Source organism: Protopterus annectens, chromosome 14.part0, assembly GCF_019279795.1.
Source record: "Protopterus annectens isolate FY-2018-M chromosome 14.part0, PAN1.0, whole genome shotgun sequence".
Lineage (NCBI taxonomy): Eukaryota > Metazoa > Chordata > Ceratodontiformes > Protopteridae > Protopterus > Protopterus annectens.
The window spans coordinates 697,852,806-697,868,014 of record NC_056748.1 but is presented as its reverse complement, the minus strand read 5'-3'; the positions used below and the strand labels follow the sequence as shown (position 1 = coordinate 697,868,014).

At 43.8% G+C, this 15,209-nt stretch overlaps 1 protein-coding gene across 3 annotated transcripts in view; it reads left to right on the top strand.

Moving 5' to 3' along the window:
* The window catches only part of DNAJC11 (DnaJ heat shock protein family (Hsp40) member C11), a 1,614,167-nt gene that overhangs the window by 221,688 nt on the left and 1,377,270 nt on the right, over positions 1-15,209 (top strand). For 2 of the 3 annotated variants that reach the window (XM_044056434.1, XM_044056435.1), the window contains one exon: positions 1,725-1,854. The exons of the other annotated variant lie outside the window; for it this stretch is intronic. In XM_044056434.1, the coding sequence (XP_043912369.1) occupies positions 1,725-1,854 (130 nt within the window). The remainder of the gene's footprint in view (positions 1-1,724; positions 1,855-15,209) is intronic. 3 annotated transcript variants of the gene reach the window in all.

Below are 15,209 nucleotides of genomic sequence, written 5' to 3'. Positions count from 1 at the left end.
GGGTCTTATCTGTATTTCTCTATTCTATACAACCTATGTGGTGTATTTGCTTGTAGATGAAGGAAATGTTTACTTTAGTGCATGCATGTTTATTGGCATAATCTATTTAGCCTGCTCTTTTGGGGGCACCTGACATCTGAGGCAAAAAAAACTGAAGCGTCAACTGCATCTTTTATACCCCTGGCGCACTGACATCAGGGAAGAGGTGACAGCAACCGACGCCGGACCAAGACTTTGGAATTCAGGCCGACTGCGGGTAGCCTGCCAGCAGGATAACCCAAGAGTTATGGCTGCAACAGTGAATACACTCGAACATCTACATTTATGGTAGGTACACAACTGTACTTTCTTCTGCAAATAAGAAGGGAAGCATGTTCATCGTTCTCACTGCTGGAGTAGCCTTTAGGCTGTATGAGTTGTGTCCTGCCCAGTACACAGCATTCAACCAGCTTCCAAAATCTCTATCTCCCTCTACTGATTTGCTGATTGAACAGCACTGTGGAGAAAAATCAACAATATTAGTTAAGCTTTTCCTAGTACTTTCTTGCCGCCTTGTGAAGAAGCAGTTCATAGACTTCACAGGAGCAGCAGCCAGCTTTTAACTTTGTTCTGACAAAGTCCACAGTGAGGAACCCTTCCTCACAAAATTTATTGTCTTAAAAAAAGGTAGTTATTTTAGTGTGCTGCTTGTGCATTACTGTGGTAAAGAATGTGTATTTGAGTGCTGCTTGTCAACCTTTTTTGACAAACTTACCTTCTGACTGACTTGTTCTATTAACAGTTACCACCTTTGGGATCTCCTTCTCCTCCTCAGTTACAGCATGGATACTTCTGCTGCTTTATCTCCCGTTATACGTAAAAAGAAAGAAAAAAAAACGTACCAAATAGCACTTGCTCAGTCAATGCTTCAGCTGATAGGTAAATCTGTAGCATCTTCAGTCCACTCACTTCTCCAGATTCCTCTGGTGTAGCCCATTCAGCCATCATAAGCTATGGGTCAGCCACCTCTTCATCGGTCCATCTGGGCTTGGGACAACCATTTTCCCTGTATCAGGGAGATGTTGCATGCTTATTTTAAACATGCTTTTCCACTTGCACCGTAGGAAGCTAAAACCATTGTAATCTCTCTAAATGTTTGCCAAGTACAGTATGCTAGATGCCAAGTCCAGAACTGAAACCAGCTTTATTAAGGCAGCACCGCAGTTTATCATGGGTTAGCTGTCCATTACTTTGGATTAATCTTGCAGACTGTTCAGGACTTTATCTTTACTGCTGCAAGAGTCCTTTACAAAGAAAAAAAAAAAAAACAGTTTTGTGAGATGTTCGCCCAAGCATGAGATCTTCAAGGGATTGATACCGTAGTATTGGTACTGTGCTCCCTACCATCTATTTTGGAATTTGAATCTGTGTTCTTAATGTATTTATGCAGTCTACTTGTATGTTGTAAGCTTACAAGTACTAGTCATTGGCTATTGCACTAATGCTTAATTGTTAAGTTGTAAGTTTCTTGGTATGAAACTTCAGATGATCCAGGACATTGTTTTTATAAGAACCACTCATAGACTGATGACAAGAGCAGCATTGTTGTGGGTTATACAGTTGTTCTAAAATCTGACTGCCGTATGAATACAAGCCCATGTATTAAAATACTGCAGCAGTAGTATCTCTTGAAGATCTTCTGTTTTGAGGAGTACATCACAAAGTTGTACTTTGTCTTTCTCTAGGCAACACAGGAAGAACTGAAGTCAGCCTACCGCCGACTTTGCATGCTGTACCATCCTGACAAGCACAGAGACCCTGAGCTGAAAAGCAAAGCAGAACAACTCTTCAACCTTGTACACCAAGCCTATGAAGGTTAGTTGTATATTGATAGTTGCTTCTTTCACTACTTTTTAGTGTAAAAAGAGAAATAAATTTGTTTTACATTAGCCTTTTACATCAGATTTATGTAGTATACCATTTCTGATAAAGTGCAAGTTTTACTTTTGTGGTTAGATGACAGAATATAAATAATAAATGAAGAGTAATTTATAGGAGTATTTTGGCTACACTGACTACTATACATGAAGATGTGGCCTGCGTTACTTGGGCATTAAAGCTGTATTTGAAATCAGACATCATTATTTTCAGTTAGCAACATCACAGATAACTACTTTTTAAAGGCTGGATCTCACAGAGGCAGTAGGCAGACCATATTTGAGAAACTTACTAAAGTACTCTTCTTCTTCTTCTTTCGGCTGTTCCCATTAGGGTATCGCCACATCAGATCATTTGTTTCCATTTCTTCATGTCCTCTGCATCTTGCTTTGTCACACCACCCACCCACATGTCGTCTCTCACCAAATCCATAAACCTTATCTTAGGCCTTCCTCTTTTCCTCTTAACTGGTAGCTCCATCCTTAGCATCCTTTTCCCAATATACCCAGCATCCTTCCTCAGCACATGTTCAAATCAATGCAATCTCGCCTCTCTGGCTTTATCTCCAAACTGTCCAACCTCAGCTGACCCTCTAATATACTGATTCCTAATGCTGTCCATCCTAGTCATACCCAGTGCAAATCTTAACATCTTTAACTCTGCCACCTCCAGCTCCGACTCCTGCCTTTTTGTCAATGCCACCATCTCCAATGTATATAACATAGCTGGCCTCACTACCCTCTTATAGGCCTTCCCTTTCACTCTTACTTGTACCTGTTTGTTACAAATCACTCCTGACACACTCACTCCACCCTGCCTGTACTCTCTTCTTCACCTCACTTCCACACTCACCATTACTCTGAACTGTTGATCCCAAGTGTTTAAATTTATCCACCTTCGTCAACTGTACTCCCTGCTTCCTCACATACAGTCTCCAGCCTCCTTCAAACTGGTCCTCCTGTATAGGATATAATCCACCTGCGTACATCTTCCTCCACACTTGTACATCACCCTATACTCCTCACTCTTCTTAAAATACATATTCACCACGGCCATGTCCATCCTTTTTGCAAGCTCCACTACAATTTGTCCTTCTGTGTTCCTCTCCTTAACGCAATACCTACCCATCACTTCCTCATCCCCTCTGTTCCCTTCACCAACATGCCCATTGAAATCCGCTCCAATCATCACTCTCTCCCTTTTGGATACACTCTCCACCACTTCATCCAACTCGCTACAAAATTTTTCTTTCTCATCCATCACACACCCAACTTGCGGAGCATATGCACTAACAACATTCATCATCACGCCATCAGTTTCCAGCTTTATAAACATCACTCTATCAGACACTCTTTTCACCTCCAAAACACTCCTGGCATACTATTCCTTCAGGATGACAGCTAGCCCATTTCTCCTACCATCCACACCATGGTAGAATAATTTGAACCCACCTCCAGTACACCTCTTTATTGTTGAAACTAAGTAAGTGTTAAAGAGTAGCCATGATTTTGTTTGAATTGTCATCTTTGATACTCTGATGTAACTTTTAAAGCAGTACAGGTTTTACTATTTACCGTTCATTTTAATTCTCCTTTTTCATCATAGATCCCATCCACCAAGGGTACGACAATTCTTTTTTGCGGGGGAGACTTGGGTTGGTATTTGTAATATCTGGAAAATTTGGGCACAATGCAAGGGGACCCCCATACAGTTTGAATGGGTGAAGATCTGGTGTTGAGAAGCTGTTGTGGTAGAAAGATATTTAGGGTCCAGTGTGATGTCACAGGGCAGCCAGAGTATAATTTCTGTGGGTTCATAGTGGTTAAGGTCTTTACCTCATAGACACACAGGGTGCATGGTTTGATGTCCTTCAAGTATGCATCTGCAGTCCTAACATATGGGTTGTCCTGCCAGGCAGCCCTTCGGTCGGCCGGATTCCAAAGTCTGGGTCTGGCCTCGGCTGATGTCGCACTTCACCCGACGTCATAGCTGCTGTTTATTGGGTATAAAGGCATCAGCCGACGCCATTTTCCCCAGTCTTTCTTGCCGCGTGGTGCCCGAAGCAGAAGCTGTTCGCAAGTGCCGGTCGGTCAGATCCAGAGATTTCTACTACCGAAGACTTCTAAAAAGCTAAGTACCCCGTTGGGGACTCTTTCTTGCCTCAGCCGATGTCAGAAAAAGTAAATAATTGTTTAACTTGTGGGAAACAAATACCTCATAAGGATTTCCACTCTTACTGCCTTCCTTGTTTAGGCCCAGACCACGACGTTTCAGCTTGTCTAGCCTGTGCTTCCTTCAACCGACGGACACTTAGACGTCGGCCGGAGTTTGCCGAGGAGTTTTTTGGTCCCGCTTTTGCTTACAAAATGCCGTTGGAAACTCCGACTTCTCAAATAGCTAAAAAGCGCAAGGAAAAGGACCGACACTCGCGGCCCGCGGTTTCGGCTGAAACCACGGTCAGGCCAACCGCGAGTGTCTCGGTTTCGGCTGAAACCGAGTCCTCGGTTCTTCCTTCGGCCGAAAGCATGCCTCCTACAACCGAGGCCTCCCATAGCATGGTTGAATCGGCTACTGAATTTACTGCTACAGTAGCAGGCACCCAGGACTTGTCAGACACTATCCCTTTAGACATTTCTACCCCTGCACGTGGGGCTGCTAGACCCCCTGCTTCTATGTCCATAAAGGCTTTTGCCAGGGCTAAAGCAGCTAAATCTTCTAAGGCCTTACCTGCTAAAACTCCCTCACATAGGCCTACCTCTAGTTCTCAAATACTCAGCTTGGCTGAGGATCTCATTTCTTTGATCAGGGGATCCCAACCTCACCCAGACAGGGCCTCTCAGCCCCCTTCTGATAAGAGGCCTAGGACTGAACCCCCGGAACCTGTCTCTACAGACTATTCCTCGGATGGCTCAGACTTTTCAGACCCTCAGGAAGGCCCATATTCTCCTTATGAGGATTCTGATACAGAAGACTCCATTCCTTCTGCTTCTCCTCCTGAAGAATTTTCTTTTGGGGAAACTTTACATGCTATGAGGGAACACTTCCAATGGCAGGGCCAGGATTTTTCAGATTCAAGGAAAAGGCTAAGGACATTTTTACACTTACCACAGCATAGGCCTTTAGCCATTCCTCCAGTACTAACAGTCGTTGATGATGCATTTAATGATGCCTGTACTGCACCTGATTCTCTTCCTCCGGCCCGTGCCAAGCCTGACAGATATTACAGGGTCCCGGACACACACTACCATTTGTATAAGGCTCCTGTTGCAGACCCTGAAACCATTTCACAGGGCCCTAAAGGTGTGGCAGCTGCTTCTGCCAAAAACCCTCTTCCCTCTGAAAGGGAATCTAGAGCATTAGAGAGATGGGGTAAAAAGGTTTATACTTCTGCTGCTCTGTCGGCTAGGGCCTTAAACTGTCAATTTCACATGATTCAGTATCGGGAATTTTTGTTAGACCAGCTAAATAAAAAACTGTCCTCTCCTGAACCTATAGACCGCAAGTCTCTTCAGGATTTGGTACATAACTCTCAGCAGGTCAGTAACCATTTCTTAAAATGTGGCTATGATGCACTGGAGGCTTCCTTTAGATCAGCTATGACTGGAACAGTGATTCGAAGACATGCATGGTTAAAAGAACAATCATTACCAGACCATGTCAAATCAAAACTCCTAGATGCTCCCATGGAGAAACAAAGTTTGTTTGGCTCCCCTGCGCAGGAGGTTCTAAAGAAGGTGGAAGAAAAAGCAAAATCTGTCCAAACAGTCAAGGATTTCTTACAGGTCCAACCTCCGAGGTTTAGCAGAAATTGGCCCTCGAAGAATTGGTCCTTTCCAGACAGCTCCAGAGCGCACAGAGGCAGAAATAGACGCCCAAGAGGCAGAAATCAATCTAGGGGTGCCTACACGGGACGTCAGTGGCAACCTACCAACCAGCGAAGCACTGCCACAGATTCAACTACAACCACTTCCACAGGACAGACACAATGACTTGGCTCTGGTACCGCCTACCAGGGAACAACTGGAAGCTCCCTTGGGCGGAAAGCTAGCTTTATTTTCAGACAACTGGCATTACATTACAGGAGACAAATGGATTTTAAAAACAATAGACAAGGGCTACAGGTTTCACTTTCACACTCTACCAAAAAAGAGGGGAATGCCAAACCTGCCACCAAGCCAAAAAACAGAAGCTCTAAAACAAATCAACAGCTTACTAATTATGAGAGCTATAGAAAAGGTACCACCAATGGAACAAGGCCAAGGATTTTACTCCAGGCTTTTCCTTGTGCCAAGAAAAGAAAATCAATGGAGACCTATTCTCGACTTGTCCGCACTGAACACATACCTCATTGTTCCAAAATTCAAAATGCTGACCCTCCAGCAGCTTCTTCCCATGCTGGGCAAGGAGTCTTGGCTGGTGACTCTAGATCTCAAGGAGGCATACCTGCACGTCCCTATACGACCAGATTGCAGAAGACACCTCAGATTTCTTGCAGGATCAGAGCATTATCAATTCTCAGCATTGCCCTTTGGCTTATCTACTGCGCCCAGAGTATTCACGAAATGCCTGGCATCAGTAATTGCTTATTGCAGGCTTCAGGGAATTCAAATTTACCCATACCTGGACGACTGCCTAATACAAGCGGACAACAAGGCAAAATTAACAAAAGATTTGGAAAATGTCATACAACTATTGCAAGCCTTGGGATACACAGTCAACATGCAAAAGTCAAGACTAGTACCATCCCAAAGGATAACCTTCTTGGGGGCAGAACTGGACACATCAACTCAGATGGCTTTTCTCACAGAAGAAAAACAAAAGCAACTACCAGGTTACTTCATGACATTAACAAAACAAACTCAGCTTACTGCAAGGAATGTCCTGCAAGCCCTGGGTTACATGGCATCCTGCATAATATTGATTCCGCATGCCAGGCTGCATATGAGGAAGTTACAATGGTACCTAAGGAATGTATGGTCTCAACACAAGCACAGTCTAGAAGCCCATTTTCCAATAATTCCATGCCTGAAGCAAGAATTCCTGTGGTGGGCTCAGGCCTGTCAGTTGAACAGAGGATTGCCTTTCCAAAAACCTCATCCAAGCCAGACCATCACCACGGACGCCTCAGACCTAGGCTGGGGGCACACATGGTGGACAAATGTATACAAGGCCTATGGACCCAAGAACAGCTGAGACTACACATAAATCTAAAGGAGATGCTGGCAGTGAAACATGCGATCCAGGCATTCAGACCACTACTTCAACAGGGTCATCTGCTGATAGGGACGGACAATACCACAGTCATGTGGTACATCAACAAACAGGGAGGTACACACTCATATCCTCTATGCCGGATGGCAATGGACCTGTGGAATGTGGCCCTGAATCTCAACATTCAACTTCAGGCCAGATTTGTACCAGGAAAAGAAAATTCTCTAGCAGACACCTTAAGCAGAACTACCACGGATGCTCACGAATGGATGCTGCATCCAGACATAGTCAAAGCCATAACAAAGAAATGGGGACTGCCAGAAATAGACCTGTTCGCCTCCCCACGCAACCACCAATTGAAGAAATTCTGCACAAGAGCATACCACCCACTTGCTTGGAGGGTGGACTCCCTTTCCTTCAGCTGGAAAAACCTGACAGCATATGCATTCCCACCTCTTCCGTTGATGTACCAAGTACTAATGAAGATCAGAGAGGATCAGCCAAGGATAATCCTGATAGCTCTAGACTGGCCGAGGCAACATTGGTACCCACTGCTGAGAAGCATGTCACGGACACGCGCATGGCATCTACCTCTATGTCTCTTGCTTCTAACACAGAACAACTACAAGATCCTACATCCAAACTTGAAAACTCTGCAGCTAGCTGCTTGGAATATTGCATAAAACAAAATAACCCTTATTTATCTCAGAGGGTTAAGGACATTATCTTGGAGGCACGAAGACCCTCCACTAGGAAAACTTATTCAGCCAAGTGGAAAAGATACCTCATTTGGTGTGCAACCAAAGGAGAAAATGTCTCATTGGTGAACATAGCACACATCCTGGAATACTTAGCAGAACTGTTCCACAATGGCCTGTCCTACTCCTCCATTAAGATTCATGCATCAGCAATTTCAGCAGAATACAACATGGACCCTCCTGTTTTTTCCCATCCGTTACTCAGGCGGTTCTTGAGAGGAATCAAAAATGTAAAACCTCCAAGGAAACCACCTTTACCTACATGGGATCTCAACTTTGTGCTGGAAAAGTTAACACTTCCCCCTTTTGAACCAGCAGCAACAGCAGAACTACAGTTCTTGTCTTGGAAAACTGCTTTCCTGCTAGCAATCACTTAAGCAAGAAGGGTATCTGAGTTACAGGCATTAATGGCAGTGCAACCTTTCCTAATCTTCCATCAGGATAGAGTCTCTCTGAGAACTAACCCTACCTTTATGCCAAAAGTAGTCTCCAGAGTGGCATTGAACCAAGCAATTCATTTACCTACATTCTTCCCCAACCCACAGAACAGGGGGGAAAGACTGCTACATACCTTGGATGTGCACAGACAATTACGCTACTATCTGGACAGAACTAAGACCAGCAGAAAAACTGACCAGCTTCTGGTAGCATATGCAACAGGAATGCAAGGGAAAGCAATCTCAAAACAGACAATCTCAAAATGGATAGGAAATCGTATTCGATTTTGTTACTCTTTTCATGGAAAGACAACTCCTGAAAATATCAGACCTCATTCCACAAGAGCTACAGCCACCACTACAGCTTTCCTAAAAGGTGTGGCTACCAAAGACATTTTAGAGGCTGCTACTTGGAGCTCCGTGCATACATTTGCCAAGTATTATAATCTTCCCTTATACTCTAGATCCTGAGCAGGTTTTGCAACTGCTGTTTTGCAAGGGATCTTAACGACACCATCTTTATCTTAGTGCCTCCTCCCCCAGTTTGGCTATGGTATTCTACCCATATGTTAGGACTGCAGATGCATCCTTGAAGGACATAGTACAGTTTTGTACCTACCATAAATGTAGATGTCCGATAGGTATGCATCTGCAGTCAGGATTACCCACCCTCCTTCCCCTCTGTGGTACTCCTAGGGTATTTACCCCTCTTTTAGCTAGCTGGGGGAAACTATTATGGTGTATTTGTTTGTATATATGTGTATATATATATATATATATATATATATATATATATATATATTTGTTTGCTCTCTACTGTTTGGAATTATTTGCATTTATCCAAATTTAGCCTTCCTAGAGGGCATCTGGGGCAAGAAACACTGAGGAAAATGGCATCGGCTGATGCCTTTATACCCAATAAACAGCAGCTATGACGTCGGGTGAAGTGCGACATCAACCGAGGCCAGACCCAGACTTTGGAATCCGGCCGACCGAAGGGCTGCCTGGCAGGACAACCCATATGTTAGGACTGCAGATGCATACCTATCGGACATCTACATTTATGGTAGGTACAAAACTGTACTTTTTTGACCTTGGGTTAATGGCTAGACTTAAAATGGCCCTTCAGGGCAGTTAGCCTAATATTCACGTATCAGCTTTCTATAAAGTACAAGGTTTGTGGAAATTTGTCAGCAGTAAATCTAGAAAAGGACATAAATTAATGCAGGAAATTCCTCACTGAGTTGGCAAGTGGATGCTGGTTAAACAGATTGGGGAAGGCAGGTAATCAAAGGGACTGGAGGGGGCAAATCCAAAACAGGAAGTATTCAACAGTGCATAAATAAGAAGAAACTATTATGGAGGCGTGAGAGAAAGAAGAAATGTCTAAAATGCAAGAATTTACCACATTTATTTGTAGTTGTCATGAGAATTGCCAAAGAGGTAGGCCACTGGATGGATTTAGTCCATTTTTGATACAGTGGAGGGATTGACTGTTTGCGGTTTATCTCTCTGAAGTTCACAAAAAATTATTTTGAGTTGTGTGTGCTGGGTGCAAGACAAGGCCTTTCATGTTTCCTTTAAAATGTTCTTACTGGTGTAGTCTGGGGTGAAATATCGGATAGTAAGGTTAAGGGAATATTGTTCCAAGTGCATAACAATTTTCTTTTCAAAGCCTTTCATTTATTATATCACAGGGTTATGTTGAAATGAAACTTGCTGAGATGCGTGTATGGTTGCAGCAGCAGTTCTTAGTACTGAATAGATCTGTATTCTTGTTAAATGAAATTGAAGAATGGAATGAAGAATTGAAAATAAGGATAAAATTGATGGTCCTAGGAATTACATTTACCTGCATATATTTGGGATTAGACAAAGGTTGTCATTCTTGCAGAAGTTTAATTCATATCATAAATGTGGCATTGCAGGGTAGTTTGGTTATCACAGTATTTTAAACAAAAATATGTGGTGATCATCATATGTGTCCTGCTGCAGTGTATTGTGTATATACATGACCTGGCCATAAGTGGAGTTTAGACTTCAAATGCAGTTAGGCATTCCAAGACTAGGTGCAAGGAACTGTCTCCCTCTCCTCTTGCCACACACACACACACACACACACACACACACACACACACACACACACACACACACCAAAGATGTCGGCCAGAAACTTGGCAGTAAAGGAAGAGTAACGAATCCTATCCTCTGTTCATTTTTTGTGATTGAGTGGGTTCACAAGTCAGTCTTTCACTTCCAAGCAAATCTCCACTCATGAAAAGTATCCTGTTGTGGCATTTACCTGTTTTCTGGTAAATTTATTAAGCGATTTTCACCCAGGGTTAATGACATCCTCCAAAATACCACAAAACAATTGGTCTGTAGGAGGCAAATTCCCCAAATGGTTATCATTTGTAGTGCATATTTTGTCTTGAAGAAACTCATGCTGTAACTGTGAACATTGTAAAAGTCGGATACTTTATCACTAAATGAGAAATCTTAAGACTGCTTTGGAGTATAGGAAATTACTAAATCTGGGGCATGTGACATCTATCCTTCCTGCCCAGGCAGACAGATGTTTTGCTCCAAGCATAGGGAAACTTTAAAGATTTGCTCAGAAAGCTCACGTGCAGTAAAATAGAGATGACCAGAAAGGCATTAGTAAAAGAAAAAAAAATCAAGTTGAAAAGCAAGTCATAGGTAGGTACTAGGCTATTGGCCCTAGGGCCTATACAAGCCTAGCCAAAAATGTACCCTGGCTTTCGCCACCCAAGAAAATTATTTTCCTGTGCCCCTGTCAAGCAGAACCACAGAGGTGTCCCCGGGGTGAATTTCCTATTACCCACCCAATCATCAAGATTTTTCTTGAAGAGTGCTAATGAGGAGCTCTGTTTGACATAGATAGGTAGTCTGTTCCAGAGTATGGGAAGTCTCTGGGACAGGAATCTATCCCTCCAGCATGTTCTGTTTATTGTGGTGACAAGGTTTAGGTCCCTAGAGCGTGTAGCTCGGAGGGATTGGGATTTCTTTAAGTGGAGCATGTCCAACAGCTCTGGGTTTGACATAGCTTTGTATGTTAGGCAGAGATCGCCTCTGAGTAGGCGATATGTGACGGAGTAAAATTGGAGTTTTTTGAGACGGTCTGCGTAAGGCATCTGTGTGAGGCCAGTAATCCTCTTTGTGAGGTATTTTTGCGGCCTTTCCAGTTGTTGTAGATGTCTTGTGAGGTACATACCAAAAGGGTCGTTGTACTCTATAATGGGTCTAATGAGTGATGAGTAGAGGGGAACAATGACCTCTTTTTTTCTGGATGAGAAACCTTTTGTGATGAGGTGTGCCATGTAGAAGGATTTCCTGACCACTTTGGCGATGTGATTATCAAAGGAGAGACTACTGTCCACCTGTGTCCCAAGGTCTCTTATCACACTTTCAGTGTTAAGTAGACTACCGCCTATGTGGTAGTTCATGGGTACAGAATTTTTACCAAAGGGATGACAATGCACTTTTTGGCATTGAGCTTGAGACCATGTCTTTGACACCAGGCATCTGTCTCAGTGAGGCCCTTTTGTAGGATTTCCACATCGTTAGAAGTTTCAATTATGGCTCCTAGTTTGCAGTCATCTGCGAATTTAGTTAGCCAAAGACCGTCTGTGTTAGCCTGTACTTCAGAGAAGTAGATACCAAACAGGAGAGGACCCAGGACTGAACCCTGTGGTACTCCACTTGTCACTGGTCTGAAGTCTAATTTGGAGTCTGCTACTTTCACAGTGTGAGTTCTTTCAGTAAGCCAGTTGGCAACCCATCTTGTGACATAGGGATTTATACCTTCATCATGGATAACCCTACCATTCCCACCCAGTCCTGAGGGTTTTGTTCCCAGGGAAGCTTGGACACATTCAACCCTGCCACAGTACCTGCCCTAGTTATTGTTCCGCTTGTGATAGCTCCTCTGGAGGCAGAAACTGGAATAGTTACTTCAGTGGAAAGGTACATTTTATAGAGTTTGTGTGCCACAGCTGGGCACCAGTTTTCAGGTAGAGGGTACTGAGCCTTCATTAGAAGGTTTACTAGTGAGTCAGCACTTTTATTTCCAGCTGCTGTACAGGAAATTCTGATGTATTCTGACAGATTACTGAACAATGAGTTTGCTTCCATTTTTAGATCTGTGACTTTGAGTGAGCCTTTCAAACCTGATGTGTGAAATCTGGATACCAGGTCCACAGTGCTAACAGTATTAATGCCTTCCTTAGTTACTAATCAGTTCTGCTGTCACATTTGCAGGGCCAAAAAAGAGCAATATAGCGGTCTTAAAAATATATAAGTATGGCAGCACTGGCAGCTGCATCCCTTGTGGGCTTCCAGGGCCTGAAAATAGATAGTGGGTTCCAACACTTTAATTGTAGTTTGTATACTTTCCCCAAGGGAAAGGTCAACAAGTTAGTCATGGCTACTACTGTAATGGGGAAGTACCGCAGAATCCTTTATAAACACATTCTATTAACACCTTCAGGAATGCATGGATCATGCAATCCCAAATAAAACCAAGACCCAATCCTCCAAAGGCAGACGTCCTATCTGGTGGACCCCAGCCATAAACAAACTATACAATAGAAGGAGGAAGCTACTACATGATAGAGCAAAATCCCAAAAAGGGAAGGAATCTCTGATCAGTGTTAGCAAAAAACTACGGGCACTCATAAAATCTTCTAAGGCCAGCTTAGAGAGAAAAATTGCACAGGACACTAAGGATAATCACAAGGCTTTCTTTAGTTATGTTAGGAACCTGGGTGGGAATTCCCAGATATGCTCAGAATTAGTCCAAAATGACAAAAAATACACCAAACCCGCAGACATTGCCAACATCCTAGCTGACCGGTTCAGCGCAAACTTCTCCCCCCCACCAAAAGGGCAAATATCTATCCCAGCAGAGTGCTGCCCCCCTGACATCTCAGATGCTCCGGTAAGAGCCGCCCTCTCCAAAGCAAAAAACACAGCATCAATGGGACCAGACAGTGTCCCGGGCTGCGTCCTACATGAACTCCAGGAAGAGCTAAACCCAAACATAAAACTACTGTTCAATCTCAGCCTTACCACAGGATATGTACCCAAAGAGTGGCGTACAGCAACAGTGGTCCCTCTCCACAAAGGTGGTGCCTCAACGGATCCTTGAAACTATCGCCCCATAAGCCTGACTAGCTTGGTCTGCAAAGCTATGGAAAGGATCATCATGGACCTCATAAAAAAAGATATTGGAGACCTACAGACACTGGATCCTACCCAGTTCGGCTTTGTTAAGGGCAGATCCTGCCTCTTAAACCTGGTTGATTTCTTTGAAACAGTCACCAAGGCCATTGACAAGGGGAAGGTGGTCCACACAGCCTACCTGGACCTCGCAAAAGCCTTCGATACAATACCCCACTCAGGCATTATAGATAAGCTCACTAGCTTAAATATAAACTCCTATGTCACTAGATAGGTTGCAAACTGGCTCAAGGACAGAACCCACATGGTTAGAATTGCTGGAGCCATGTCAGACTCCAAACCAGTTACAAGTGGCGTCCCACAAGGCTCAGTCCTGGGACCTCTCCTGTTCAGTATATATTTCTCAGAGGTACAGGCCAACACGGAAGGAATGTGGCTGACCAAGTTCGCAGATGACTGCAAACTGGGCGCTATAATCGACTCTCCAGCCAACACAAGCATCCTCCAAAAGGGCATCATAGAAACAGACAACTGGTGCCAGAGCCATGGCCTCAAGCTAAATGCCAAAAAGTGTATAGTCATCCCCTTTGGCAAAAACAAAGTGCCCACAAATTACCACATAGGTGGTAATCCATTAAGTACGGAAGAAGTAATTAGGGACCTGGGGACCCAAGTTGATAGCAATCTCTTATTTGACAACCACTTGGCCAAAGTGGTTAGAAAAACATTTTACATAGCCCACCTAATCATGAAGGGATTCACATCTAGATCAGGGGAGGTCATCGTGCCTCTTTACTCATCCCTCATCAGGCCCATAATTGAGTACAATGCCCCTTTTGGGATGTACCTTACCAGACACCTACAGCAACTGAAAAGACCCCAAAAGTACCTCACCAAGAGGATCAAAGGGCTCAAACAGATGCCATATGCTGCCCGGTTAAACAAACTCCAGCTCTACTCAGTGGCATACCGCCTGCTCAGAGACGATCTGTGCCTGACGTATAAAGCCATGTCCAACCCGGAATTAATGGACATGCTGCACCTCAGAAAATCCAAATCCCATCGAGCTACGTGCTCGAGAGACTTGAACCTCAGCACTGAAATAAATAGGACATGCTGGAGGGACAGATTCATAACCCAGAGGCTCCCTTCACTCTGGAATAAAACCCCAGTCCAGGTTAGGCAGAGTCTCTCATTGACTCTCTTCAAGAGGAATCTTGATGAGTGGATGGGGGATCATAGGTTTACCCCGGGTATCACTTCTGTGTCACTGTTAGACAGAGGCACAGTATACTAACCTCGAAAAAGGGCATAGCAAAATTAATTTAAAATGAGTGGCGAAAGCCAAACACACTCTGGCTAGGCTTATAAATGCCCTAGGGCAGATAGCCTAATATGAACCTATGAACCTATAAAGTTGGTATGATTCAGCAGGAACATGCAACAGAGTGGCTGCCATAAGATACTGCAGTTGGAAGACATGCATGGCTTAGGATTCATCGTCTCCTTGAATGAAAACCGGGCACATTTTGAACGCACTTCTGAGCAAGAAAAGTGCCTTGGATTTCCATCCTAGGAAGTTTTTATACATTTAGTTCCTTTTTTCACTATTTTTTGTCTGTAAAAACAGCTTTTCCATCCCTCCCCCTCCCCATGTAGAAGTATACAAGAAAGTACTTAGCCA